This window comes from Vipera ursinii, assembly GCF_947247035.1.
Source record: "Vipera ursinii genome assembly, chromosome: 9".
Classification (NCBI taxonomy): Eukaryota; Metazoa; Chordata; class Lepidosauria; order Squamata; family Viperidae; genus Vipera; species Vipera ursinii.
In genome coordinates, this window is record NC_139523.1 from 9,821,626 (window position 1) to 9,847,923 (window position 26,298).

A 26,298-nucleotide genomic window follows, 5' to 3' on the forward strand; every position below is an offset into this window, starting at 1 on the left:
GGAAGTGGAGCGGGGAGGGTTACTGGGCGTCTCCGGGCGGAAGTGGAGCTGTCGGGGAAGGCGGCGGCGGCGGCGGCGGCGAGCGGGAGAAGGAGCCGCGCCCTGAGCGACTGCGCGAGGTGAGGCGGCCGCCGGTGCTCCTGAGCGTGCCTTGGCCTCTCGAGTGGGTTGAGGTGGGTGGGCAGAGGCGCTTTGAACGGCGGCGTCGATGCACGTCTGAACGCGGTGGGGAGGGGAGGCGCAGAGGAGGCGTGTTTGGGTTCCCACGACCCATTTAACCGGCTTCCATTTCCTGGATTCGCCAACCCGAAAGGAATCTGGGTCCGCGTGCTTCCAAGCCACCCCAAACCAAGCTGAGCCTTTTGTGCGGGTGAAACGCGTTGGGTGAAAGCCGCCTTGACTCCACCGACGTGGGTCGGGGCTGCACGGGGCGTGCAAAGGGTAACTTGATGGGTAGACTCGTGTCTCCTTGCAAGGAGGACTCGGGGTCGCCGCCCGGGCTCGGCTCCGGGGATTTCCCGATTGCAACCCGGAGCTCCGCTTACTCCTTGGAAGGCCTTTGGATCGCTGCCGGCGGTGCGTGGGATAGCTGCCTTTGGCAACTGCGGTGTCAGGCGAGGAGAGTGGCGAGGCTGCAGGCGGGTTAAGCCTGCAGACCGTTGTCTGGGTTGGGCCAGCTCAGGATCTACTTGTCCTTTAGGGGAATCTGTTAAAATCCATTCTCCGAACTTAAGGTCCAGTTTAACCTTTGATCTAAATACGTCATGAAAGAATTTGAAAAGCTTTGCCTTTTCCTGAAAAGCATGCTTAGAGGATTTAAAAACTGCAGAGGTTTTCTGTGCTGCGTAACTTTTCCATTTACATTTTAGTGCCTAAATGTCAAGCAACGTTTGACAGATAATTTGGCTAAAATAATCTAGTTCCCAGACTATGGTCTTAAAGATGGAAGTGGCCTACAAATTCCAATATTCTTAGTCACTGTGGGCAAGGAGAAGAGACTGACTCAGCACTACAATATTTTGCAAGTAAACCTAAGCAGAAATTAAGGCTTCACGATCAGTTGGATAGTTCGAAGATAGCAAGGAAAGAAAACCTGCTTGTTTGCTGAAGCAGGTGGTGTTGTCTTTAGGGAAAGGAGTATATAGTAGCTAGTCAGAATTCATTTTGGAATATGTCTTTGAATGCCCTGCATTGTAATGGGAAATATGGGGAATATCTGAGCATGAAAGCTGCAAGGGGAAGAAGATGGCTGGAGAGCCAGAATAGAATAATTCAGTTTCATGCAAGTTTGTGGTTGGTCCCCTGGGGTGTATCAAGTGAGGTGATTGGAATAGAGCAGCAGTTTATTTATTGGTTCAGGAGGCATTTGAAGGTTGAATGAAAGATGTATAAAGATGGACTGACTTTAAGCCATCAGTTGTTTTGAAAATGGACATGTATTATACCATAGGGACAGTTATTGAGTTTATAAATTGCACTGTGCTACAATTTATAAATTGCACTGTGCTTCTTGATTTTACTTTGCCATGATATGGAAACCAATTGTGGCTTATTTAAGAAATATTTATTGATACTTTAGACCAGACTATTTACAAAATAACTTGCTTGGTTTGCAATAGGCTGCAAAAATCAAAGTATTTGCCTTACCTTATTTGTCTCATTACAGGGGAGGAGGAGATTCCCATGTTGTAACTTGCAGATTAAGAGTTGTAAATTCCCAATGAGTAGCATACAGGAATTAGGATCTTTGGAAGCTGTATAGTTAAGTGGAAGATGACATCTAGCAAGGCTATTGTAGTATTCCACTCTGTGGACAGAATCATAGGCATGTAACTAGTGTCAATATTAAGTTTAATGCAGGAAGTAATGAGTAAAACCACAGAGAAGAGAAATATGCATCCGTGTATTCAGCCAAGCCCAGTAGTTTCGATGTTAATCGAAGAGAAAAATCTCTTCTCAAAATATATAGTGAGTGGTGTGGGAAAAGTAATTCCAAATTGTTGAGGTTTGTACAGTGGTGATTGGATTTATGTGATATTTATGGGTTTGGTTGGCTGTACTGTGGACTTTTTAATATTGTTGTAGTACCCGTTATAGGTTTTAATGTTATCTTCTATTTTTTATTATGCAGTGGCTGTTTTAATTTTGTTGTAAGCTGCTGTAGTCTTTATAGGCTTGACAGCATAAATTCCATTGAAAGCAGAAACAGACTCATACCATTTTTGATAACTACTTAAATCAATGGAGAATAATCTCCAATATGGCTATTGCCAAAAATGCCCTTTTAAATGTCAGAGGACACTTTTTATTGGCTGCATTCAGACATCAATAAACCACAATTATTTATTTAAGCCATGGGTTTTACTAAGCACAGTTGGTTGAGTTCACACATGCTAAATAATAAAGTGGGAAACTTAATTGGATATGCTTATTAACCCAATATGAGACAAGCCACTTTATAGGAGTAATGTTATGCATGAATATGCCAATAAACCTTGGCACCAATTGTAAACTCTTTGGGGAATTAGCTTTGTTATTGAAAAGGAGAATTCAGGTACAGTAAATTACATAGTGATGGTTTCAAATTGCTTAGCCCTGTGCTTTTAACAGCATGTTGTTCTCTTGGTTTCTGCTGCTGCTTTCTCCCTGCCTGCTTATCATAGGTTTGTCAGCAAAATGTGGTTAAGTATCCCTTTCCTGTTCAAAGTCCATCTGATACTAGTCCAGAGCAGAGGTTGGCTGTGGAATTAAAGTCCTTGCAGCACTTATGTTGAGAACTATGATTGTGGGGAAGAAATAGTCTGTTCTGTAGCATTTACATGTTCAGTTGTTGAGTTTCTCTAAAGTGCCTCTTTTGACAACTAAGCTTTGAACAACAGAATATGACTGACTAGATTCCCCCCCTCCCCCAGGATTAGGGCCCATTCTAAAAATTCTGCTTTTTTGCAGATACTTACCCCTCAAGAATTCATTGATGGTACCTTTGTTTAAGAATGATTGTGTAGGAATTACTTTGCATTTGCTAACTGTACAACACAAAAGCTATTTTTTTCCCCAGAAAAGGCTTGTTGACAAAAAACAAAGGTCAGTGATACACTGAGCTATTTGATCTTTGTAGAGATGATGCTTTTAACTGCTAGCTATATCATGAACAGGTGTAAACTTGGGAAGTTAAAGTAGATGCTGAAGCTTTTGTGGAAGCTGTGACCTTCACTAACAATGGTTAAATGTTACATTTGCACTGAGAAATGTGTGACTAGTGCAGTATGTAGAGTCTCTTGTTTGCAATTTTCCGTGGAATCTTTTAAAGATGGCATTAAAAGTAGAGCTGCTTAATTCAAAAACATTTCGTCCTTTTAAACGTTGGGCTTATTTGACCAGACGTAGTTTGTGCAAATCTGAGTTCTCAATGTAGGAAGAATTTTATACGTGTATATGGTTGAAAAGTGTATGTATGTATATAGTAAAATGCTCCTGTCTGAGCATAGGAAGAACTTAGGGAAATTTGACATTCTGAAGGCCAGTGCAGACTTTTTTAGTGTTTTGTGAAAATATTTCTGGTGTCCACTTCCAAATAGGGCTGGGTTTGCTTCTAGCTTCAGGCCTGCAACAGTCTGAAAGATTCCTCAGGATTAGAAGCAATTGCTTGCAGCTTGGCTTGGTGGAGAAAATGGGGTTGTTGTTCAAACAGACCACTATGGTATATAGTAATAGATTTCTAACTATTCTGTTAACGTTTCTTAACAAATGTTGTTTTAATGATGTAGGTAGACCAGGGGTCCTCAACCTTGGCAACTTTAAGACTTGTGGACTTCAACTCCCAGAATGGCTGAGGAATTCTGGGAGTTGGAAGTCCACAAGTCTTAAAAATTGCCACAGTTGGAGACCCCTGAGGTAGACAATCTCAAAATTATTTAAACACATATGAAAGTATACCCGTTAAAATACGTCCTTTAGGTTTATGAATACCAAGAATAGTATTTATTAACCGGAACCTACTCTTTCTGCATGCTTTGATGGGGTGATGCTGTACTATTCATTTCCAGTAAAATAAAAATCATAGCACTTTAGCTAATAGTTGTCAGAAATGATAATTGATTTTCTAACATTGGGTAGAGAATATTTGTCACCATGGATGGGGTTTATAAGTTGTGCAAATCCATAATGTTGTTTTATTTAGTTTTGGCTTAGTATGATGTATGCCGATTTTTTTGGGGGGGGGGTATATTTTTTTATTATTTTTTTAAAATTCCATTTATATCCCGCCCTTCTCCAAAGACTCAGGGCGGCTTACAAGCTTAGCAGTAGCCTTCATTCTATGTATATGCCTGCTTATTAGGGCTTTCACACACACCCCAAGCGGCATTATTACAAAGTCAGCTTATTGCCCCCAACAATCTGGGTCCTCATTTTACCTACCTGGGAAGGATGGAAGGCTGAGTCAACCTTGAGCCTGGTGGGACGCAAACCTGCACTAATTGCAGGCAGCTGGTGTTACTTAAGGAGGCATTAGCCCACTGCTCCACCAAGGCTCTCTATATTTCAATAGTCCAATTTTGTTTGAGGTAATTAATCTGAAATTTAGTCAGCCATGTTTTTTTTTTAAAAAGAAAGCCATTCATGATTGGGTATGTACATTGCACTCAGCCAAAATATGATTGGATTATTTTTGGTTCAGTACACTTGAATTCAGCAGTCGTGGGTTGCATAAAATAAAGATGGGATATCATAATCAACTATGGCATCGCACAGTGTTGCATGCTAAAGCATGCTCTGTTGAACAGTCCTTAATTGTCTGGGTTCACAAATTGCTGCGAGGCAAAGAATGCAAAGGAGTGCAGCCAACCGCTTCTCTTTGGCGTTTTGTAGAGTTTCCTTCAAATAAGCAAGACCAATAACTGTGGTCTTTCTTTTTGAAATTATTTTGGGTGCCTTAAGTCTTGCATGAACTTCCAGACATTGCGCAACTAAACCAGAAATGGCAGTTTACAGATCAGAATGTCTGTGTACATAGAATACAGCCAGACAAGGCATTATGGCGTAAATAATAGGTCCGTGTGGTTGGTGGGGACATTCTATATTTTGCAGAGTCAAATTTCTCTCCACCCCAAAAAAAAATTCCATTGCACTACCAAAGTCTGCTCTGAATGATTAAAAAGCTGATCTACTCTCCCTGATCCCTCCCTTTGGTTATAGCATACCTTATCTTCCATTTACCTGAGATAACGAGCAAATTGCTCTGGTTCTGGAAAATGTATCCTACTATTCCATTCGAGTTTCCTGCATGAGGATGAAGCTGTGTAATCCTCTTAGTTGGAGTAAAGATCCCCTTTCCTAACAGCAGCTATCCATCAATTCTGCAAATATTCCATATTCCCACATGCTCTGGCAAAGTTTAATGGAAAAGCTTGGGAATAGGTGGCAGCTAAAGCTTAGTGAAAAGGCACTTTTATCAGAATTCATTAGCACACCTAGGATCAATGCTTTTTCTGCAAAGAGGAAGTTAAAGAGTTTTCTGTTACAGGAATGAGGAAGCGTCCTTCCTCTTTGAGGCATGTGTGGTAATTTGGAAGCAAAGTGTTGCTTCAGGCAACTGTTGTTTCCTTATTGGGTGGGTATGCATAGCGCACTAAACTAGGCTGAAATGGGACCTTTGCAGTTCAGTACTGTAGCCTGGCGTTGTCTTGGTGTGCTTTGTTAAGCCAACCTCACACTGAGCTATGCAGGTAGCCCTCAATTCATGATCACCGTTGAGTCCAACTTTTTTCCTGCTAAGTAAGCCAGTTAAGTGAGTTGTGTCGCATTTTATGACCTTTCCCCATGGCTGTTAAGTGAATCACTGCAGCGACATCAATCATAAGACCGTTAAGTGGATCAGATTTCCCCCATTGAGCTGTTTGTCCGAAGCTGACTGGGAAGGTGGCAAATGGTGATCACATGACTCTGGGACAATGCAACTCTCATAAGCACATGCCAGTTGCCAAGTGCCCAAATTGCTCAAATTTTGATGATGCGCCAGTCACGTGAGAGCCGGTCATAAGTCACTTTTTTCAGTCATCTTGTAACTTTGAACAGTCACTGAACAAACAGTTGTAAGTTGAGGACTGCCTGTAGTGTCATTTATTCCTTCAAGTGCAGTCCGCAAGGGTCTCAGCCCACCAACACATTTGTGCTACCCTGTTATAACATTCTTTCTTGTAGAGCCTGCAATGTGCAGAGCCCTCTCTCACAGTGATTAAGGCTGCGTAGGTCTGAATTGTCATCATTTGTGCATCAGTAGCTGCCTCAGGCCCTACTGCAGTCTCTTGACAGGCCTTTATGGGCCAACTGTAAGCATCCCACAAAATTTACAGCGCATGGTATCTGCGTGGAATTTAAACTGTGAAAATGTCTGAAGTCTTTCTAAGGACACCCCGTCAGTTTTCGGGGCAGCGAGTTGCAACTGGCGACAGTGGGTCAAACATCACTTTCAGATCTAACCAGTAGAAGGTTCATTTTGACTGGAGCTACGACTCATGTTCCAAGCAAGAGCAGTGAATTGATTGATCAGATGGCTTAACCAGTGAAAAAGTAGCTGGCCCCTGGTCCCTCTTGGCATTTCCGTAAAATGATGGGATGGATGGGATGAGGACTGTAAAGGACCTCCCATTTATAAAGGTAAAGGTAGGTTTTGTCCTCCCCTGAGGAAGATAGCCTTGGTGGAGCAGTGGGCTAATGCCTCCTTAAGTAACACCAGCTGCCTGCAATTAGTGCAGGTTCGAGTCCCACCAGGCTCAAGGTTGACTCAGCCTTCCATCCTTCCAAGGTAGGTAAAATGAGGACCCAGATTGTGGGGGGCAATAAGCTGACTTTGTAAAAATGCCGCTGGGGGGGGGGCGAAAGCCCTAATAAGCAGGCATGTACATAGAATGAAGGCTATTGCTAAGCCCATTGATTTGTGCTTCTTAGATTGTAAGCCGCCCTGAGTCTTCGGAGAAGGGCGGGATATAAATGGGATTTTAAAAAGATTTTTAAAAATTGAGGTGCCACCATCCACCATTTCATATAAGGTTGAGTAGGAAAGCAAACAAGGGTGCTTTTGTTTGTTATCTTGGACACCTGCTTATCTTGGCACATGCCCACCCTAAGGCTGGCAGGCAAATTTAGCTAAAACCATTGCCCCCATTTGGAAGTTGTGCCTTTGGATCTTCTTGTGTTTGTGCAACCTTTCTTGGCTCCCCCTTTAAAGGAGCCCAAGCACCCCCACCTCCTGGCTTTGCTGTGAGCTGAAAGAGCAAGGCTGTTGCTTTAAGGAATCCCTTCATTAAGAGAAATCAGATCCTGCAGCAATGAAGAATGTTAGAAGTCAAAGGAAGGAATATCAAGTTAGATTTTCTGATCAAGGTTAAAGCAAGGTGTGTTCTTCTGGCAATCCTTTACGGAGTTTCTGCTGACACCGGGACTGAAAAGATGATGTTTTATGGATTTGTTTCTAGATAAAGAGATTGGATGGGAGATGAAGCGATAAATGTTTGCAACCTTTGAGAGGTTGGAAGAGTCGTTACAGTTGTTTATATTTATGGCGAAGGTTGAAAGTCACCTGCGTGTTTTCTTCCTTTTCCATTGGGTTTGTTTTTTGGGGGGTTTTTTGCACTATTTACCATTTTTATTCTTTTTCTTTCACTTGTATTAAATTTTTATTACATTCCAGGCTGTTAATAAAATTTTATGCCCACCTGGGCATATACATACGGAATCAGTTCATTAGGATCAAGGAGACTCTTTTAAGCCTGAAACGTGCAGCGTCTTTGATGAATAGGAGAGAGAATCTGAACTAGCTCAGGGCCCATAGTACTTCTTCCAAATTGCAGCCTGCCAGAAAGTTTTTTATGTTAATCACATTCCATTTAAAATGACATTTAATCATTGTCCTAGTATGACCCAGTGTGGAGCTTTCCCCGCCCCCCCCCCTCCAGCTTGCTACTTGAAGACCATGTACAGTTTCCAACCCACACACAACTGAATCTCCAGATTTGCCCAAAGTTCAAATACTCCCCGTGGTTTAAAAGTCTGATTGAAAGCCAATTAGGATCAGTCTTGGTGTGATTGTGGAGGCCGAGTACTTGTGTGGGATAAGAAAGACAAAACACCCACAACTCGTGAGCGTCACTCTAAATACAAACTCAGCAACCGACAATCCCCAGCCAAGCTAAAACGTTAGAACACAGACAGAAGAGATTGACGGATGCCTCGACAAGGGGATTAGAGATTAAAATGTTCCAATTACTTCCACATGTTTAATTTTTATTGTGTTTCCAAGAGAAAGGCTACAGCCCCTCACATGTAGAACGTTGGCTGGGTTCACTCACATGTTTATCTCTCTATAATTGCTGAGCGATGGATATTGTATTCCGGCTCTGGGCTTGGCTTCAGTGGAGAGGGATTTTTTTTTTATTTTATTTTCCCCAGTATTCTGTAAATAAGCTTCCTTTCAGGTGTTTTTTTTTTGCTCTCAGGTTGTTATAAAAAGGCCCTGAAAGGAAATAGGATTCGGTGCAAGCTGCATTAGCTTCCTCTTAATGGCATGGTCAAACCTTTAGCAGGTGCTGAAAGATGACAGAGCTGCAAAGCCTTGTTGAACGACTGGAGAAAGCTGTGGGGCGACTGGAGATGGTGTCTCGTGGTCCTGGCATGCACGGTAGCCATGGGGACAGCCCCCCAAAAGGTGAGCTCCCTGCGCCAAATGATATCCTTTGATATTCCAAGAGGCTGACTCTACTCCTGTCCCCTGAGCATATTTGGGCGGCTTGTGCCTCTGGCTCTGTGTGAACCAGATTAGCAGCTCATTTTCCCTTCCCTGTACAGCAAGTCTCACCAGCTCTAAATCACAAATGTATATAATAGCATTATAGAGCACTTCCTTCCTTCCTTCCTTCCTTCCTTCCTTCCTTCCTTCCTTCCTTCCTTCCTTCCTTCTTCCCTTCCCTTCCCTTCCCTTCCCTTCCCTTCCCTTCCCTTCCCTTCCCTTCCCTCTCCTCCCATTTTTCACCTTTACTACTTTTATACTCAAGGTGTTAACCTTCACCCGGTTCTGATTACAGCCATCTTTGCTTCATTTTCGCTTGGCGCCTGTCAGTATAGTTTTACTTGCCACAAGGCAGCGACCATACATTATACTCCTTCCCCCTCCTATTTCCCCCACAACAACAGCCCTGTTGGAGTGCCCTTGCCTCCTTTTTAAGCACACCGTGGTGCAGCATGCTTCCAGTATCGGGAGGTTTGTTCTTTGATTTTCTTTTCCCTAATTAAAGAAAAAGAAGCCAGTGTGCTGCAAAATGTCAGCATGTAGCATCTGCATTCAGTTTCAAATGAGGATAAATTGAACTAGTAGGAGGCCTGTGAGGCAGCCAGGTTCCTTGGCATTGGCCATGCCCACATGGCAGGTCTTTTGTGAGAGCACCCACAACATGCTCTCAGCAATCCTAGTGTGTTCACCCACTGAAAAAGACTGCCTATAAATAGGGCACCCTGTGAAAGTGTTCTCCAGCCACGTGGTTAAAACCTCTGGTGGAGTGGACTGTAGCCTTGGCAAGCTCGGAGGGCACAAAGTTTAGGATAGAAAATACGTTTTAGGAGTAGAAATAATTGGGAAGGAGAGTGAATTTGCTTGCTAAGGTTGGGCAGTGCTTTGGCGTTAATCTCCCAAAGATAATTTGCACTCCAAATGTTCGTTCGGAGATTAACTCCAAAGCAGCTGCCCAGCCCTAGTAATAATAATAATAATAATAATAATAATAATAATAATAATAATAATAATAATAATAATAATAATAATAATAATTTTATTTATATACCGCCCTTCTCCCGAAGGACTCAGGGCGGTGAACAGGGCAAATATATAAAAAATACAAAAGTTAAAAGAAAATTAAACATATGCCCGACTAAAAACAGTAAATACAAATATTAAGAAAAACCGTAAAACCCCACCCATCCCCCATCAGGCCAGGCCGGCTTGTTCAAATAAGAATGTCTTCAGATCGCGACGGAAGGAGCGAAGGTCGGGCGCCATCCGGAGCTCAACCGGCAGCCGATTCCATAGCTCCGGGGCGCCCACAGATAAGGACCTCCCCCTGGGGGCCACCAGTCGGCATTCTCTGATCGGTGGCACCCTGAGGAGGCCCTCTCTGTGGGAGCACACAGGGCGGAGGAAACAGGTGTTGATGCCGGCAGCAGGTGCTCCCTAAGGTACTCCGGACCCCTGCCATGTAGGGCCTTAAACACCATTACCAGTACCTTGAATCTCACCCGGAAGACAACTGGTAAGCAGAGGTGTGACATGGGAGTATCGGGAGACTCCCAACACAACTCTCGCAGCTGCATTCTGTACCAGCTGGAGCCTCCAAGTGGTCCTCAAGGGCAGCCCCATGTAGAGAGCGTTCCAATAGTCCAGACGAGAGGTCACGAGCGCGTGAGTGACCGTACATAAAGCATCCCGGTCTAGATAGGGCCGCAACTGGCGCACTAGGCGAACCTGGGCGAAGGCCCCCCTAGTCACAGCTACTATATGGTCTTCCAAAGTGAGCCGTGAATCTAGAAGGACTCCCAAGTTGCGAGCCCTATCTAGTAAGCAAATTCACTCTCCTTCCCAACTCCTCCTGTTCTCAAAACATACAACCTTGGTGTCTGTAGCACCTTAAAACCAGCTGCAGTTTTTCCGGGATGACATGCATGAACTTGGGAAAGAGACAGCTACTTTAAAGGCTGTTGCTGCATTTTCACATTGAAGCCCCTTTTGTAGGATTGCATCTATGGCACTAACGCAGCTCAAAATCTTACTGCATGTTCGATTTGCGACAGCCCCAGGCCTCACCCACAAGTTCTCATCTGCTTCTTTTCCTTCCGCAGGAGTCGCTGAGTTTGTGCAGGCTTTTGATGAGCTTTTGGCAGGTCCAGTGGCTGCATACATGAAGATCAGCAGAGAAATTGGCAGCGAAGTCCAAAAACACGTATGACTCATGCTTCCTTCCTGTTTCCTATTTTGAGTGGACATAAATACACCACCCCTAATATCTTTGGCAGGCAATCAATTGAGGCTAACGGGCTTTTTGCCCAGAAACGGAGGTGGTATGATCAAGCTCACACAATAAAAGGTGAAGGGAGACCATGTAGACTCCATTCATACCTTTTTTGGGGGGCGGGGGGGGGGGTTGGCAATACTTTGGAAGTTCTAAAACTTCTGTGGCCAGAGACTACAAAGGAAGAAATGTTTAGATTCTGAAGACTGCAATAATTTTGTCATGCCACCTTCAAGTCTGTCTAGAATAGAAAATTCAATTTTCTGAGGAACACGTTTGAATTAAAAATAGGAGCTTGGCCTCTATTATTTTTCATGGGTATTCTTTTTGTGCAAAAGGATACTATATACTTCTCTTGAGCTGTTGGCTGAAGTTACCCGGCTGTTGTGTTTTCTAGATATCTTCATTGGCAGGAGAATGGGGATATTTCTACAGAAATTCGCAGGGCAGCCCTATAAAATAAGCTACTAAGTGGGTTTAAGTGGGGCAAGGAGCATTGAGACTACCCAAAGGATTGTTGTTGTTTTTCTCCTGAAGTGAGATTGAAACTAAATCCCCTTCCTTTTCTACAATTATCCCAACATATTACATCATCACTGACCTATTTCTAAAATACGTCTATCCAAGCTTTAGGAAGAATTGCAGAAAATATTAACTTTCAGTAGAAGAGAAGATAATGTAGCTCAGGACTGAATTGTGGAGTTCCTGAGCAAAACTGATGATGTTACCTAGCTAGGTAATGAAACATCTGCAAGCAAACAAGCTCAGACAATACCAGGAACTCCACAATATATGGGTATTTTAAAAATACTTGTCATTAGACGATTTTACAATACTTAAAAAAATAATGCAAACTAAAATCAGAGAAAAAGACATGAAAAGAATAGAAATAGAAAAGAGATGGGGGGGGGAAAGAATCTTTAACTTCTTACAACAAATACAGGCAAAATAATAGTTCCCCATCCCCTATGAAATTAGATACACGGTCACAATATATCAGTTTTAAAATCTTTTTCACTTTTTCTCTCTTGCAAAGCCCATCTTTCCTCTCCCCTCATCTCCTTCTCCAGCAAGTCTTCAAGCCTTTATTAATATGCATATCCAGTCTTAGTCACGCGGTGGTTTGCTCCATATGCTGAATGGACGCTGCTTGACAGCGTCTCAAGGCCTTTGGCTTATATTAGCCATCGCTGCAAACTTTCAGCCATAAGGCCCTAATAGTGTGTGGAGGGTATTGCTTTAGTGTTATTTTTTGTTTTATTGTTTAAATTACCTTTGGTTGTTGAAAGTAAAGCAGTGTGCAAATGTAAGAAATAATGTATATAGCCTGTCTCCTTTTGATACAGTCAATCATTCTTGGAATTCTCTTTTGCCAGTCCAATTCCATTGCTGCTAATTCATAAGGTTGTCTGTTTCTCTTTCAGGCTGAGATGGTCCACGCTGGATTGATGACCGAGAGAACTCTCCTGGTGACAGCCTCTCAGTGCCAGCAGCCCATACCAGTAAGTGGAGAAAAACCTTTAGAATTACAGTAATGTTGCTCTAGTCCCGGGGTAAGCAACCTTGGCTCTTTTATGGCTCGTGGACTTCAACTCCCAGGATTCCTGAGCCAGCATAAAAGAGCCAAGGTTGCTTACCCCTGCTCTGGTAGTTAAGGCACCAGGCTAGAAAGCAGGAAATTGTGAGTTCTAATCCCGCCATAGCCATGAAAGCCAGCTGTGTGACTTTAGGACAATCACCAGGAGATGGTGAGTTCTAGCCCCACCTTAGGCATGAAAGATGGTGCGTGACTTTGGGCCAGTCCCCCTCTTTTATCCCAACTCACAGGGTTCTTGTGAGGAAAATAGGAAACGAAAACCTAATCATTGCAGCCTGATTCATGTCTTGGTACAATCCACGACATATTTTATTTTCCTGGGCTCCAAGATCACTGCAGATGGGGACTGTAGCCAAGAAATTAAAAGACGCTTGCTCCTGGGGAGGAAAGCCATGGCAAATCTAGACAGCACACTAAAAAGCAGAGACATCACCCTGTCAACGAAAGTGCGTATAGTCAAGGCTATGGTCTTCCCAGTTGCAATGTATGGCAGTGAGAGTTGGACCATAAGAAAGGCTGAGCACCAAAGAATTGAGGCCTTTGAACTATGGTGCTGGAGAAGACTCCTGCGAGTCTCTTAGACTGCAAGGTGATCAAACCGGTCAGTCCTAGAGGAGATCAGCCCTGACTGCTCTTTAGAAGGCCAGATCCTGAAGTTGAAACTCAAATACTTTGGCCACCTAATGAGAAGGAAGGACTCACTGGAGAGGGGACGACAGAGAATGAGGTGGCTGGATGGAGTCAATGAAGCAGTAGGCGTGAGCTTAAATGGACTCCAGAAGATGGTAGAGGACAGGAAGGCCTGGAGGAACATTGTCCATGGGGTCGTGATGGGTCGGACACAACTTCGCAACTAACAACAACAATCCACAAGCCTACCAGTTCTTTATTCAAAGGACTGTTTTAAAACAAACCAAGGGTTAGCAAGATTGTAAATTTAGACATTGTGGGTCAATATTATGCATGAGCTAGTCCTGGCTTAATTAGAAGGTGGAAGATAGTTGGGAAGAGAACTAGCATCAATGGGAACAGGCAGCCTTAAAATTAGGATCAAGGAGAACCCTCGGCAGCAAGAGGATTTGGGTGCGTAAATAATTCACCTCTTGTTTTCTCTAATTTTCAATTGCAGAGTAACTTCTCCGTCGTGTTGAAGCCAATATCGGATCAGATCCAGGTGGTCCAGAACTTCAGAGAGAAGAACCGTGGCAGCAAATTCTTCAACCACCTCTCGACAGTTAGCGAAAGCATCCCTGCACTAGGCTGGGTTGCCATGGTAAGGATTGGGAGAACTAAAACTTCTCCATGCAAAGTTGCTCCGAGCTTCTGTTTCTCAAGGATGATCCTTCATATTAGCATTGCCAGTTTTAAGCTGCTGACAGAAGAGAGGAAACAACACCTGTCTTAAGCAGAATGTATCCGTATCTGTTCTGACCCAGATCAGTAGCCCATGTTTACTTCACTGCTCCCTCTATCATCTTTGGTTGCAGAGCTCCTAACTGCTCTTCCTACTCACCATACAGACCGGTCCAAAACTCAAATTTCTTGGGTTTTTCTTCCTTGCTGAATTTTCAACTAAAAAATTCCGGGAATGTAGCCAAATTTTACTCTTATTCTTATTGCTATTAGAAAGGCCTGAATTAATTTTTTTTTGTCCTGGTGAAGGCCGGTGAATTTGCACACCTATTATTGTTTTTGCTTTGTTTCTACTCTATTTTATGTAAACGTGTTGGAATATTATCAGTGCTCTCTGGTAAACTGCATCTCGTGCCCCATTTTTCCGGTCTTGGCTGTAAATTAGTTAAATTTAAATGGTTATTAGTTAAATTTAAACTATGTTGCCTTGGTTATACTGCTGATGAAATGAAAGGCTTATTTTCTGTTTTCTCTTCTTGTAGGCCCCCAAGCCAGGCCCTTATGTGAAGGAAATGACAGATGCCGCCATGTTTTATAGCAATCGGGTCCTCAAAGAATACAAAGACGTGTAGGTTTTCTTTCAGAAAGCTTCAAGTAGCCTGTTTCTCAGCCAGAAGTAACTGTGAATGCAGTGTCACATGAGAAGCCCTGTGCCCCACATTTTTCAAATTCTTAACTAAAGTTTTACTGGTTGATCTCTGGGGAGTTACAAATACATTATCAATACAGGTAGTCCTTGACTTATGACCATAACAGAGCCTGCTCATTACAACTGTAAGTTGTGACAATCATAAAGCAGGACACCATGTGACCAGATCCATTTTTATTATCTTTTTTTTTTCTTGGTGATTGTTCAGTATTTGGCATTTTTGCCTAAAACCAGAAGTAAATGCCAATTTTTGGCAAAATATAAATCATGATCACACGACTAAGGATGCTGCATACTGCTGGGGGCCAATTGCCAAGCACCCAAAATGCAATCACATGACCATGGGTTGTGGCCATCGGAACCAGGTCATAAGTAGGGTTTTTTGGGGGGGGTCGTAATTTTAAAAGGTTGCTAAGCAACTGGTCATAAGTGGAGGACTATCTGTAACCCAACTGCAAGAAACAAATGTACAGCTAAAGAGCAAAGGCAAGACTCGCAAATAAGCCCTCTTGGAAAGGGAGTATTGATACCTTACTAAGTTTCATCGACTGGACATTTTAAAATCCAGCAAACTAAGACAGCCTGTCGTTGGCATGAGGAAAGCAGGAAAAAAATGTTCTAGGAAAATTGTATGGCAAAAAGTAAAGTCCATTTGTGAAAACATGGGGGGGAAGAGATATTAGAAGGAGATTCCTTTATAAATATATTGAGTATCGAACGTTAGATTGATTCTCCTGCCAAAAGATTCTGAGGAGTCGCTTTATCCGAGCAGTTCAATCTGTAAAATAGGGCGCCTTTTATAAGCAGAATTTCAGATGGTCCAGCCAATGACCAAATTAGGTTGTCTGGGTCTTATTTCTCTAGTGATAAGAAGCACGTGGACTGGGTGAAGACTTATCTCAGTATCTGGACTGAGCTGCAAGCGTACATCAAGCAGTACCATACCACTGGGCTCACCTGGAGCAAAACAGTGAGTGCAACCCGCCTCCATATTCCAGGTGCCTCGGGGTAGTTTCACTTGCCTCTTTAACAGAGAGCCTAATTGGACATTCTTTTTTTCCCCCTTATCCTTCCAGGGACCTCAGCCAACTGATGCAGAAAACGGATCTCGGGCTCCTGTTCGTGGTGGCCCACCACCTCCTCCCCCTGGCCCCCCTCCCCCTCCAGCTCCCGCCTCCCCAAATGCTGGTTCAGATTCCTCTGCCTCCCGCTCAGCGCTTTTTGCTCAGATCAATCAGGGAGAAGGCATCACTTCCGGTAGGTGGGTTAGTTAATTCAGCCACAAGTTGAGAGCTTAGCTAAATTCTTTATGCATTTTTTAAAAAAAAATTCCAAAAAAAGAGTCCTGTATGGAATTGTTCTTCAGTCTTCTATGCAGTGGATTAGTCCAGGGCAGGGGTAGGCAACCTTGGCTCTTTTATGACTCGTGGACTTCAACTCCCAGAATTCCTGAGCCAGCATGGCTCAGCTTGGAAACTTTCCCTTTCCCCTCAGCATGGCTGGCTCAGGAATTCTGGGAATTGAAGTCCACAAGTCATAAAAGAGCCAAGGTTGCCTACCCCTGGTCCAGGGGATAAGAGTTTCTGCAGGGCGCAGTTTTAACTGCATTCCATAACGCAGTTTTGCTTGTTTAACAGGTTGCAAAATGTCCCAAATGTTAATTCTCTTATGTGGACAGATGGTTAGTGGGGCTAAAGATAGCAGCATGTGTATGTTTTCAACTGAAGGCAAAGAGAGAGAATGAGGTGGCTGGATGGAGTCACTGAAGCAGTAGACATAAGCCTAAATGGACTCCAGAAGATGGTAGAGGACAGGAAGCCTGGAGGAACGTTGTCCACGGGGTCGCGATGGGTTGGACACGACTCTGCAACTAACAACAACAAAAGCGAAGGGTTACAGAGGGTTGTCAAGGTGTCCCTCTGGCTTGGAATTACAGCGTTTTTGCCACCTGGATACAGTGGGAACCGTTTCTGTCCTTTTCCAAATTTCAAAAATGTTTGAAAATTTTGTTGGGGGGGGGAATCAATTTTGAGATAGAGATGGGTGAGATTCCCTTGAATCATACATCCACCATATAAGGTATAAGTCAGGGGTAGGCAACCTTGGCTCTTTTATGACTCGTGGACTTCAACTCCCAGAATTCCTGAGCCAGCATGGCTCAGCATGGAAGCCTCTCTTTTTCTCCTCAGCATGGCTGGCTCAAGAATTCTGGGAGTTGAAGTCCACGAGTCATAAAAGAGCCAAGGTTGCCTACCCCTGGTATAAGTGCTTCATTTTCCCCTTGGTTGAAGAAAGGACCCCATGTTAAGAATACTGTTCAAAGGGTGAACCATCCTTAATATGACCAATGAGTCCCCTTATTGGTGAGATGGGCAGCATATCAATTTAAGGAACAAAGAAACGTTTTTATTTTTTTCTGATACGACACCTCCAAGCTGGACTTTATTTAAGAGATTTAAGTGGCTGCCCATCTTACACAGATCACAACCACAGGTCTGTTAACATTAAACTTGTACCAAACCTTCTCATTGCAGTGGGGTGTGTGTTGTCCTACATTATCCTTGCAGAACACAGTGAATAAGCAGAGAGTGATTTAGATAAAAAGTTACAACAGCACTGAAAAAAAGAGACTTAATGACCGTTTTTCACATCACTGTGGCATCCCCGTGGTCATATGATAAAAATTCAGACACTTGGCAACCGGTATGCATTTATGACAAGCAAAGTCAATGGGGAAGCCAGATTCACTTCACCTTGTTACTAACTGAACAGCTGCAGTGATTTGCTCAATAAAGGTGGCAAGAAAAGTCGTAAAATGGGGCAAAACTCACTGTCTCGCTTAACAGTGGAAATTTTGGGCTAAATTGTGGCCATAAGTCGAGGACGACCTGCATAAGGCAAGCTGTTTGGCCAAGTGTTTAGGTTCCCAAGACGCCACAACGCATAACGGATTAGCAAAGGGTGTGAACTCTGCCAATGATGCTTTCCCATCCTAGGCTTGAAACACGTGTCCGATGAGATGAAGACCCACAAAAACCCATCGCTGAAAAGCCAAGGGGGCCCTGTGCGAACAGGACCCAAACCATTCACGGCTGCCAAACCTACCTGCACGGTCAACGTGTCCTCCAAATTTCCCACGAAGAAGGACCCTCCCATGCTGGAGTTGGAAGGCAAGAAATGGAGAGTGGTGAGTCTGCAGCATTTCACCTTGGTACCCCCTGGGAAGCTGGTTCTTTCCAAGAGAACCTCCTCAGTTCAAAAGAGTCTATCAGTCAGGAGTCCGGGAAATCGCTTGGCTTGCACAAGAGCGTATAAATTGTGTCGATACAAAAAGCGTGCGTTATCTTGCAGGTGGTGCCTCATTTATTTTCAAGCCCTTGGCCTTCAAAAGGGGCACGTTGGGTAGGGCAGCCCTCTTTCTAACAGGAGGAGGAGGAGGAGGAGATAGAGCCAGGACAAAACCTCAGCTCCAGTTATCTGGAAGTGTTCCCTGGGCGGCCCTTCAAAGTTACAATGGACCTCTTGCAAAAAACGTCCATTGGAGGAAACGGACTCCTTTAAGGATCACGGTGTTCACTTAACAACCGTCTCAGAAAGTAAAATCGGGCAAGTTCACATAGCGACCCACTTTATGATTGCCTTGACATGATCGTAATTCTGGGCTCAATTATAGTTGTAAGTCAAGGACTACTTGCAACCTTAAATATTGATTAAATTATTCTGGTCCTGGTTTTGCCCATTAAGAATTGCAATGAGAGGAGGACTTGGGCTCTGTGCCTCTGTCTCAGTGGGGGGACCATATGCAATTCAGCTAAGAGCCCTTACCTGATGCCCAGTTGGTGAAGTGTGCGTGGTGGACCCCCTGCTCCAGCCTGTGGGTGGATTTTTGTGTGTGTGAATTTCGTCATTGTTTCTGCTGCTCCTGGTTGCATCAAGAGAAGGTGATGAATCTGAATAATAGCAGCTGCTCCTTCCTCTTTAGGAGAACCAAGAGAACGCCTCCAACTTGGTGATCAGTGGCACGGAGTTGAAGCAGGTGGCCTATGTCTACAAGTGTGTGAACAGTACACTCCGTATCCAAGGGAAGATCAACTCCATCACGCTGGGTAAGTTCACACCTCTTCTTTTGGATTTTGTTGTTCAGTTGCTAAGTTGTGTCTTGATTCTTCACAACCCCATGGGCCTTAGTAGGCCAGACCTCCCCCCGTCCTCCACTGTCTCTTGGACTTTGCCCAAGTTCACGTTCATTCTGGAGCCATGGTGGCCGAGCGGTTAGAATGCAGTATTGCAGACTGACACTGCCCACTGCCAGGAGTTCGATCCTGACCAGCTGAAGGATGACTCAGCCTTCCATCCTTCCAATGCTGATAAAATGAGGGCCCAGATTGTTGGGGTCAATATGCTGACTCTATAAACCACTTGGAGGGGGCTGTAAAGTCTATGTGCTATGGCTGTCAGTGAAAAAATAAGTCTTAGCTATGTTGAGATTTATTTTCTTAAAGGAAGCAATCCATACTAGTCTCATTTCTCTCTCTCTCTCAGATAACTGTAAGAAACTTGGGCTGGTATTTGATGATGTGGTGGGCATTGTTGAGATAATCAACAGCCGTGATGTTCAAATTCAGGTAATGGCACATGTCCTTTGGTTCATTTCATCTTGACAGTAACTTCCACCAGGTGTCTCAAAGAGTTACCAGTGTTATAAGCATGAAAATGCTGTAGCCCACCTTCTTTCCCTTCTTTTCTATCTTAACATTTAGGAGAGTGGTCAAGCTGTGACCATTAGCCATGCAGTCCTTTAGGAATCCATAAATCCCTTCTTATGGTAGAGGTATAGGATCCCCCGCACACGCGTGCTAGTCGTTTCCAACTCTAGGGGCCGGTGCTCATCTCCGTTTCAAAGCCGAAGAGCCAGCGCTTGTCCGAGGACATCTCCGTGGTCATGTGGCCAGCATGACTGGACGCCAAAGGCGCATGGAACGCTGTTACCTTCCCACCGTAGCGGTCCCTATTTTTCTACTTGCATTTTTACGTGCTTTCGAACTGCTAGGTTGGCAGAAGCTGGGACGAGTAACAGGCGCTCACTCTGCTACGCGGCACTCGGGATTCGACCCGCCAAACTGCTGACCTTCTAATCGACAAGCTCAGCGTCCTAACCCACTGAGCCACCGCGTCCCTAAATCCCTTCTTGGGAGAGTGTAAAAAGGAGGTGCAGAAGGAGTACGATTGATCTCCTCAACTTCTGGATTTAGACTTGCACCTTCCTGTTGGGTGCTTTGCTCCTGTCCACCTTGCTGCTTCTAAATGCACCTTGAGGGAAATGTGATTTCCACAGAGGGAAAAAATGTTGTCCAGACTTAGCATAGGAGGTGTAGCCCTTGCCAGTTTCTCAACCTGGTCTCTTTTTTTCACTAGGTAATGGGTAAAGTGCCAACCATTTCCATCAACAAGACAGACGGTTGTCAAGTCTACTTGAGCAAGAGCTCTCTAAAGTGTGAGATTGTTAGTGCCAAGTCCTCGGAGATGAACGTCCTTGTTCCTACAGACAACGGTGACTTTGTGAGTTCTTGTCCATATCACTCCGAAGGGGGTCTTCATTAAAGCTGAAAAGGGGGAGTTATAGGTAGTCCTTAACATATGACTGTAATAGAGACTGCCCATTACGGTTGAATGTGGCGAGAGTCATAAAATGAGTCGGCCACGTGACTGACCCGATTTTACCACCTTTTTTTTTTTTTTGCTGCAGTCATTAAGTGAACCCATTGTTTGCCAGACGTTAACTGTTAGTTAGGGTTAATCGTCGTAAAATGTGGTCATGTGACTCCACGATGCTGCAGACGGCAATAAATGTGGCCATTTTGCTGAGCACCTGAAATTTGGTCATATAATTGGTGGGGGGAGTGGCAGTTGGAACTTCGGAACTCCCCCTTTTCAGGTAGGTTGTAAATGTGAACGGTCGCTAATTGAACAGTTGTATATTGAGGACTACCCGTACTTAAAATTGAAACTTCCCCTCTCTTGCTGAAGCAGATAATGGTTTCAGAGAATGGCATGTTATCAGTTCTTTAACAAGGGAAGCAGGTTTTCACTGGCAAACATCAATGCCCCCAGCTGTAGTCACACAACATATTTCACCTGGCTAGTTAATCCAGTTTCTGAATCTGCAAACAGAGTGAACCATAAACTAGCTAAAGTTAATTTACGGATTTAGGTTCATGCAGCAGCTGCCAAAAATAATGAGGTGAGCATGTCATGCAAACGTTTCTGCTAGGTTAATAACTGACCTGTTGAGACATACTGCATGGACCCTGCCAAGGAAATGGAAATTAAGAAAAACCGAAACTTTAACTGGCTTGGGATAACCATCCTCAAAATAGGTGGGGTTGTAAAAGAATTTCCAGCCAGAAATGGCACAACTGGAAGGTGTCTGACTGAGGAAGGCTGGCACGGTACTCAAATCCAGTTCTCAGAAGATATAGGAAGTCCCTGGGTTGGAAACATCTTAACTTACAACCTGTACTTATGATGGTCTGTCTATTGCCCAAAATGGCGGATGACATTGTCTTTCCTCAGGCTGATGAACCAAGCTGTGTGTTTTTAATAATGTAGCCTATTTTCAGTGCTTCATGAAAACATTGTATGGCTTCAGCAATTTGTCAACTCAAGGAAAGAGAATGCCATCCACCGTTTTTGGTAATAGGCAATCTGTTGGTAAGTCTGAATTCCGACAGAGGGGAATATTTGTAGCTTAGGGTTATAATGAGAGGTCCTTGGTCCTGAGCTTAGTTTTCTTGCAGACATTTCATTACCAAACTAGATAGCATCATCAGTTCTAATAGGGACTGGGATTTGCTCTCATTTTACCTTCAAGTGGCTGGATTTTGTCTTCTAGTATGAGTTCTGACTTAATACAAATTTGAATTAAAGATAGAGCTAGGAAGAGAAGTCATTCTTAAGCTGGGGACGGCCGTGTACTTTGGGATGTAGAAGATACTGTGCCAATACGTTTCTCTGTAGCTTTATCATCCACTCATTGATCTGCAGATTAATACCATTGATAGCTGGGGAAAATACTTGCATTCGCTAGCACAGGGGTCTTCAAACTTGGCCCTTTTATGATTTGTGGACTTCAACTCCCAGAATTTCTCAGCCAGCATGGCTGGCTGAGGAATTCTGGGAGTTGAAGTCCACACGTGATAAAAGGGCCAAGTTTGAAGACCCCTGCTCTAGCACTATGTCATCCAATACTGCTGCTGAAGGAAGAAAACTATTGTTTTGGGACTTCCCTCAAATGGCAGGTTGCCCAGTTGCTCATCTACTATGGGAAGCGACATATGAACTGGATGACTTAGGAACCTTGCCAAATTCGGAGAGGTGTACAACATGGGGGCTGTGCCCTGGGATGGAGGTGTTCTCAGCACCAGAGATGTCTGTCTTCTGCACACCAGTCAACAATGACTTGTATGTTTGATTTCCCTAGAACGAATTTCCTGTCCCTGAACAATTCAAGACGCAATGGAACGGGCAGAAGTTGGTCACCACGGTGACAGAAATTGCTGGATAAGATGGCCTCCTGCTTCAGGACCTCCCCTTCCTCTACCATCACTTTGGGACACACACAAAAAAATGCTTTCTGGGGGCTGGCTTGTAGATTCCTTGTCCCATTTTTCAACTCTCCGTCTGCTTCTGTCTTCTTGAAAGACCTGCCTCCCTCCCCACACTGAAAATATACCTCAGGCTGGGATTTGGGGTAAGGTGGCAGGTTCATTCCATTCTCTCCCTTGACTGGCAGGAAGGTGTGGCATTCACTCCCCTTCCCCCCCCCCTTGGTCAGGCAGCAGCCATCTTGTCCAATCGGTGCAGGTGTCAAGCAGGCCAAGGAGTTTCACTTAAATGAGGAACGTTGGGAGGGGGGGAGGGACAAAGTTTCTATCAGCATATGGTGCCCCTCCCCTTTATAGATGTATGAAATATACTTGACAGGCTTATTAAACTGGGGGAGGTCCGAGGGAAATAATTCTGTTCAACTAATCTCACCAAGAGATGCTGAGAATAGCTTTGCTGGACCAAAGGCTGAAAAATGGGATGTGTAACATTCCTTCTCCCCTCTTTCCCCCTTCCTGTGTTGTCCTTGTAAATTCTGTGTTGTGCCATGTTGTGGGGGAGGAGGGAAACTGCCCGGCTACAGGTGCCACAAGATTACCATGGAACCAATTCTCCTTTCTGGGCACCTGTCCAGCAGTTCGAAACCTGCCCCTCGACCCCTTCCATTCAAGCCCTCTTACAAAGGGAAAATTGTGCCCAAGAGGCCTCTTTTGAACAACTGAACACTGTTCAGTCTTCCAGGACAGTTTTTCCCAGAATCTGTATCAGGTGGTTGTTTTTTTCCCCCCAGGGCAGAATTAATGCTCCATTCCAAGAGAAGTATTTAATTGTTTGTAAGCACAATTCCATGGCGTTTTGGTTCTGCTGCTCACTGGCATTTGTTAGCCCCATAGCATTTGGGCTCTTTAGCTAGTTCTCCCTCTCTCTCCTTGCTGCTTCTCTGCAGAGTTTCGTGTCACACAGCACTCTGGTGATCGTGCCCAGGCTGAAGGCATGGTACTGGAATGACCCACCACAGGGAGCTGCCTGTCTAACTGTAGTAATGCAGATAATATCTTTTCTTTCCTCCTTTTTGCCACATTTTGAGTTTTCCACTTGAAAATTAACAGAAGATATGCAACTCTTATTTTGAAACTGTCCTGTGATTCGTACATCTCTCCTGAGGCTTGTGGAATATAAAGTCTTTCTTATGTACTTAAAATTATACTGAAGATAGAATAAAATTAATGCCAAGTTGCTCATAAAGCATGATCCTTACTAAGCTTGCCACGTGTCTTCAGAGCTGGTCGCTCTTGTTCCGTTGTTGTTTTTCTATAATTCTTGCCAGGATGAGCGTTATCTCCTGCCTAAATGATCTGTGCCTCAGAGGGCTATTAAAATATACTGCCTGGAGGAGTCTGTAGTTTAGCCCAATACTGGCTAGGGAATTCTGGGAGTTGAAGTCCACACATCTTCAAGGTTGAAGAGCACTGGATTAGGTTCCCAACGCACTAAGCCCGATTAGTTTATGGTGTAATGCTCTGTGGAATAACAAAGTCCAATTGTCCAGTCAAGTATGAGCACATACAGATGATGTGACTGTTAAGTCACACCAGCCCTGAAGTTACCACCATTGCAATCTAAGTTAATAAAACTGGTTTATTAGACTGTGTCAAATTGCAAAATACTTGTAATGTAAACCAAAGCAAACATGAATTAACATGGTTTCAAAATGGAATCCTCTTCCATAAATCGTATTTTAAATCTTCCCCCTTTTCTGGGAGATCTAATCAATGGCTTTTTATTAGAATTCCTTGCAGCATTAACAGTGACTCCTTCCACCCATGAAAGCCCACAGTTTTCAGAGAAAAATCTCAGCTGTGGAAACACCTCACCCCTCCACACCTCATTCTGAATGCAGCCCTATTCAGTATCTCCATTCAGAGCAACTACACAATGGCATTTACAGTGCTTTTGAGTTTCTTTAGACTGACATCTCAATAAAATCACAGAAGGGGTCTTTCTTCCAAACGGGACTTAAACTGTACATACCTGAAGTGGGAATTTTACGCATTGTGATTCCTATCAGTTACACCCTCCCAAACAATGGTGACCAGCTCCGATTGTGCCATACAAATACCATATTATCAGGTGACAGCTGATTTAACACCTACAACAGGCAGGTCCTGGAGACAAAAGTTGGTTTTTGAAAAGGTTTTAAATACTTGCAGTTGAACATGACTAAGCTGTTAATCCTGAAATGGAACAGTAGCCTAGCAGGTTAGTAGAAACAGCCCTGTCTTCAAGATAGGTCTCTATGGAGCGTATCCCACCTTGCCATAAAAATCATCTCCAGCCAGCAAACCCTATGACAGAACAGCCTGACTGTCATCACCAGCAGCATCAGTGAGAAATGGCACGATGTTCTTGAAGAACCACTCTTTGGAAAAGCGGAGATGGTCTCCTTCTGCCCCAAGGAACACCAGCTTCCCTGCTTGGTCCATTTCCTTCAGGCCCAGGCGATCCTGGAAAAGAAGGGAACATGCCAGTTAAACTGAGGAGTCAGAAACTAAATGAAGAGACTATGGCAAAATTCATACTATAACCCAACCACACTCTGCCATAACATTTAGGGTGTAACCGAGACTTCTGTCTTAATTCAGCAATCCATAGGATTGTTCATGCTTTTTAGGGATTCACCCGATACAGCTTGAAGGTTTGGCAGGTGGCATCTAGCCAACCTTAAAAAGCTAAGCTGTGTTAGTCTTTGTTACTACTTAAATGGGGTGGGGGGAGGGGACAGAAGGGTATCTCAGAGCTATAAACTAGACAGGGAAGTAGACAAAATAATTAAGGCAATAGCAAACCTCAGGTAGCTAACTCAAAGTTAGAAATAACCACGTTTAGCACATAGATATAGCCACGGCCCTTAACTGACCTAGTTTAAGTTTGTTGGGTGAACGAAACTCTAGAGGTCCTTCTGCCAAACCCTGATGGTTTCCAATCCTGGAAGCAATTTTCAAGGTAATATTTATTACAGACCTTTCGTTCTTGCCCGAATAGGCAAATTATGTCCCCTAACATAATGCTGGCTGCAGTGTCAGATAGGATGTTTATTGCAAGCTAACTTGAGTTTTCAGTCATTCAAAGGAAAGACAGCAGCACTCGAGGTAATTACCTCCGTGTAGAGCGTGGTCTCTTGAAGAGGAATGGTCTCCTTCGTCTGGCCGCTCCGGTAGTAACCAAACCACTTGGAAGGAAAGAGAACAAGAAGGCATAAATTGTCTTTATTGTGATCAATCCCTGGAAACTGCTAAGAGCCAACCCTGTGTTTCTTATCCTAATGAGAACATCTAGTGCAGGGGGTAGGCAACCTTGGCTCTTGGGTGACTCGTGGACTTCAACTCCCAGAATTCCTGAGCCAGCATGGCTCAGCTTGGAAACTTTCCCTTTCCCCTCAGCATGGCTGGCTCAGGAATTCTGGGAGTTGAAGTCCACGAGTCATAAAAGAGCCAAGGTTGCCTACCCTTGGAGCTGGATTCTCAAAAGTGGGACAGGGAGAGCTGAAGAATTAAAACGTCTTCAAAGAAAAACAAGAAAGGCCAGTTGCCTCATGAAAAAGCACCTTTGGGACAACCATGACCTGGAATGATGGAGAATCTCCGTAGACAAGACAGGGAGAAAAGCGATAAATCCCCTGTGCCCCAAAAGGGGAGACCTGCCAGAATACCACGTCTGAGGATACTGGACTCAAAAATGGTACAACCATTCGTTCAAAGTTACAATGCCACTGAGAAAAGTAACATGTGACTGGTCCTCACACTTGCAACCGTCACAGCATGCCCACAGTCATAATATCAAAACCTGGATACTTGGCAACCAGCAAGTATTTATGATGGTTGCAGCTTCCCAGGGTCACACGATCAGCATTTGCGACCTTCACAGCCAGCTTCCATCAAGCACAAACGAGCAACATCAAGGGGGAAGCTGGATTCACTTAG

At 44.1% G+C, this 26,298-nt stretch overlaps 2 protein-coding genes across 6 annotated transcripts in view; one reads left to right on the forward strand and one right to left on the reverse strand.

Moving 5' to 3' along the window:
• CAP1 (cyclase associated actin cytoskeleton regulatory protein 1) lies at positions 1 to 23,566 on the forward strand. Of its 2 annotated transcripts, none has more exons than XM_083369766.1 (13): positions 1 to 119; positions 8,580 to 8,704; positions 10,885 to 10,985; positions 12,479 to 12,556; positions 13,781 to 13,924; positions 14,547 to 14,632; positions 15,578 to 15,683; positions 15,790 to 15,970; positions 17,710 to 17,900; positions 18,696 to 18,819; positions 19,256 to 19,338; positions 20,129 to 20,272; positions 22,194 to 23,566. In XM_083369766.1, the coding sequence occupies exons 2-13, from the start codon at positions 8,593 to 8,595 to the stop codon at positions 22,275 to 22,277; spliced, it is 1,434 nt and encodes a 477-aa protein (XP_083225892.1). In that variant the 5' UTR covers positions 1 to 119; positions 8,580 to 8,592; the 3' UTR covers positions 22,278 to 23,566. The 2 variants fall into 2 exon arrangements, with proteins under 2 accessions (XP_083225892.1, XP_083225891.1); XM_083369765.1 differs by having other exon boundaries at positions 13 to 119; positions 8,583 to 8,704.
• PPT1 (palmitoyl-protein thioesterase 1) overlaps positions 10,951 to 26,298 on the reverse strand; it is a 25,153-nt gene continuing 9,805 nt past the window's right edge. Inside the window, exons 8-11 of one of the 4 annotated variants that reach the window (XR_014493321.1) lie at positions 25,476 to 25,547; positions 24,631 to 24,822; positions 13,752 to 14,020; positions 10,951 to 11,012 (exon numbers count right to left, since the gene is read on the reverse strand). Coding sequence is in view for 3 of the 4 variants with exons in the window: in XM_083369806.1 (XP_083225932.1) it covers positions 24,664 to 24,822; positions 25,476 to 25,547 (231 nt within the window). In the remaining variant the exon portion in view is untranslated. Of the gene's footprint in view, positions 11,013 to 13,512; positions 14,021 to 17,849; positions 17,871 to 23,936; positions 24,823 to 25,475; positions 25,548 to 26,298 lie in introns of those variants that run through there. The other 3 variants (XM_083369806.1, XM_083369807.1, XM_083369805.1) reach the window with 3 other exon arrangements.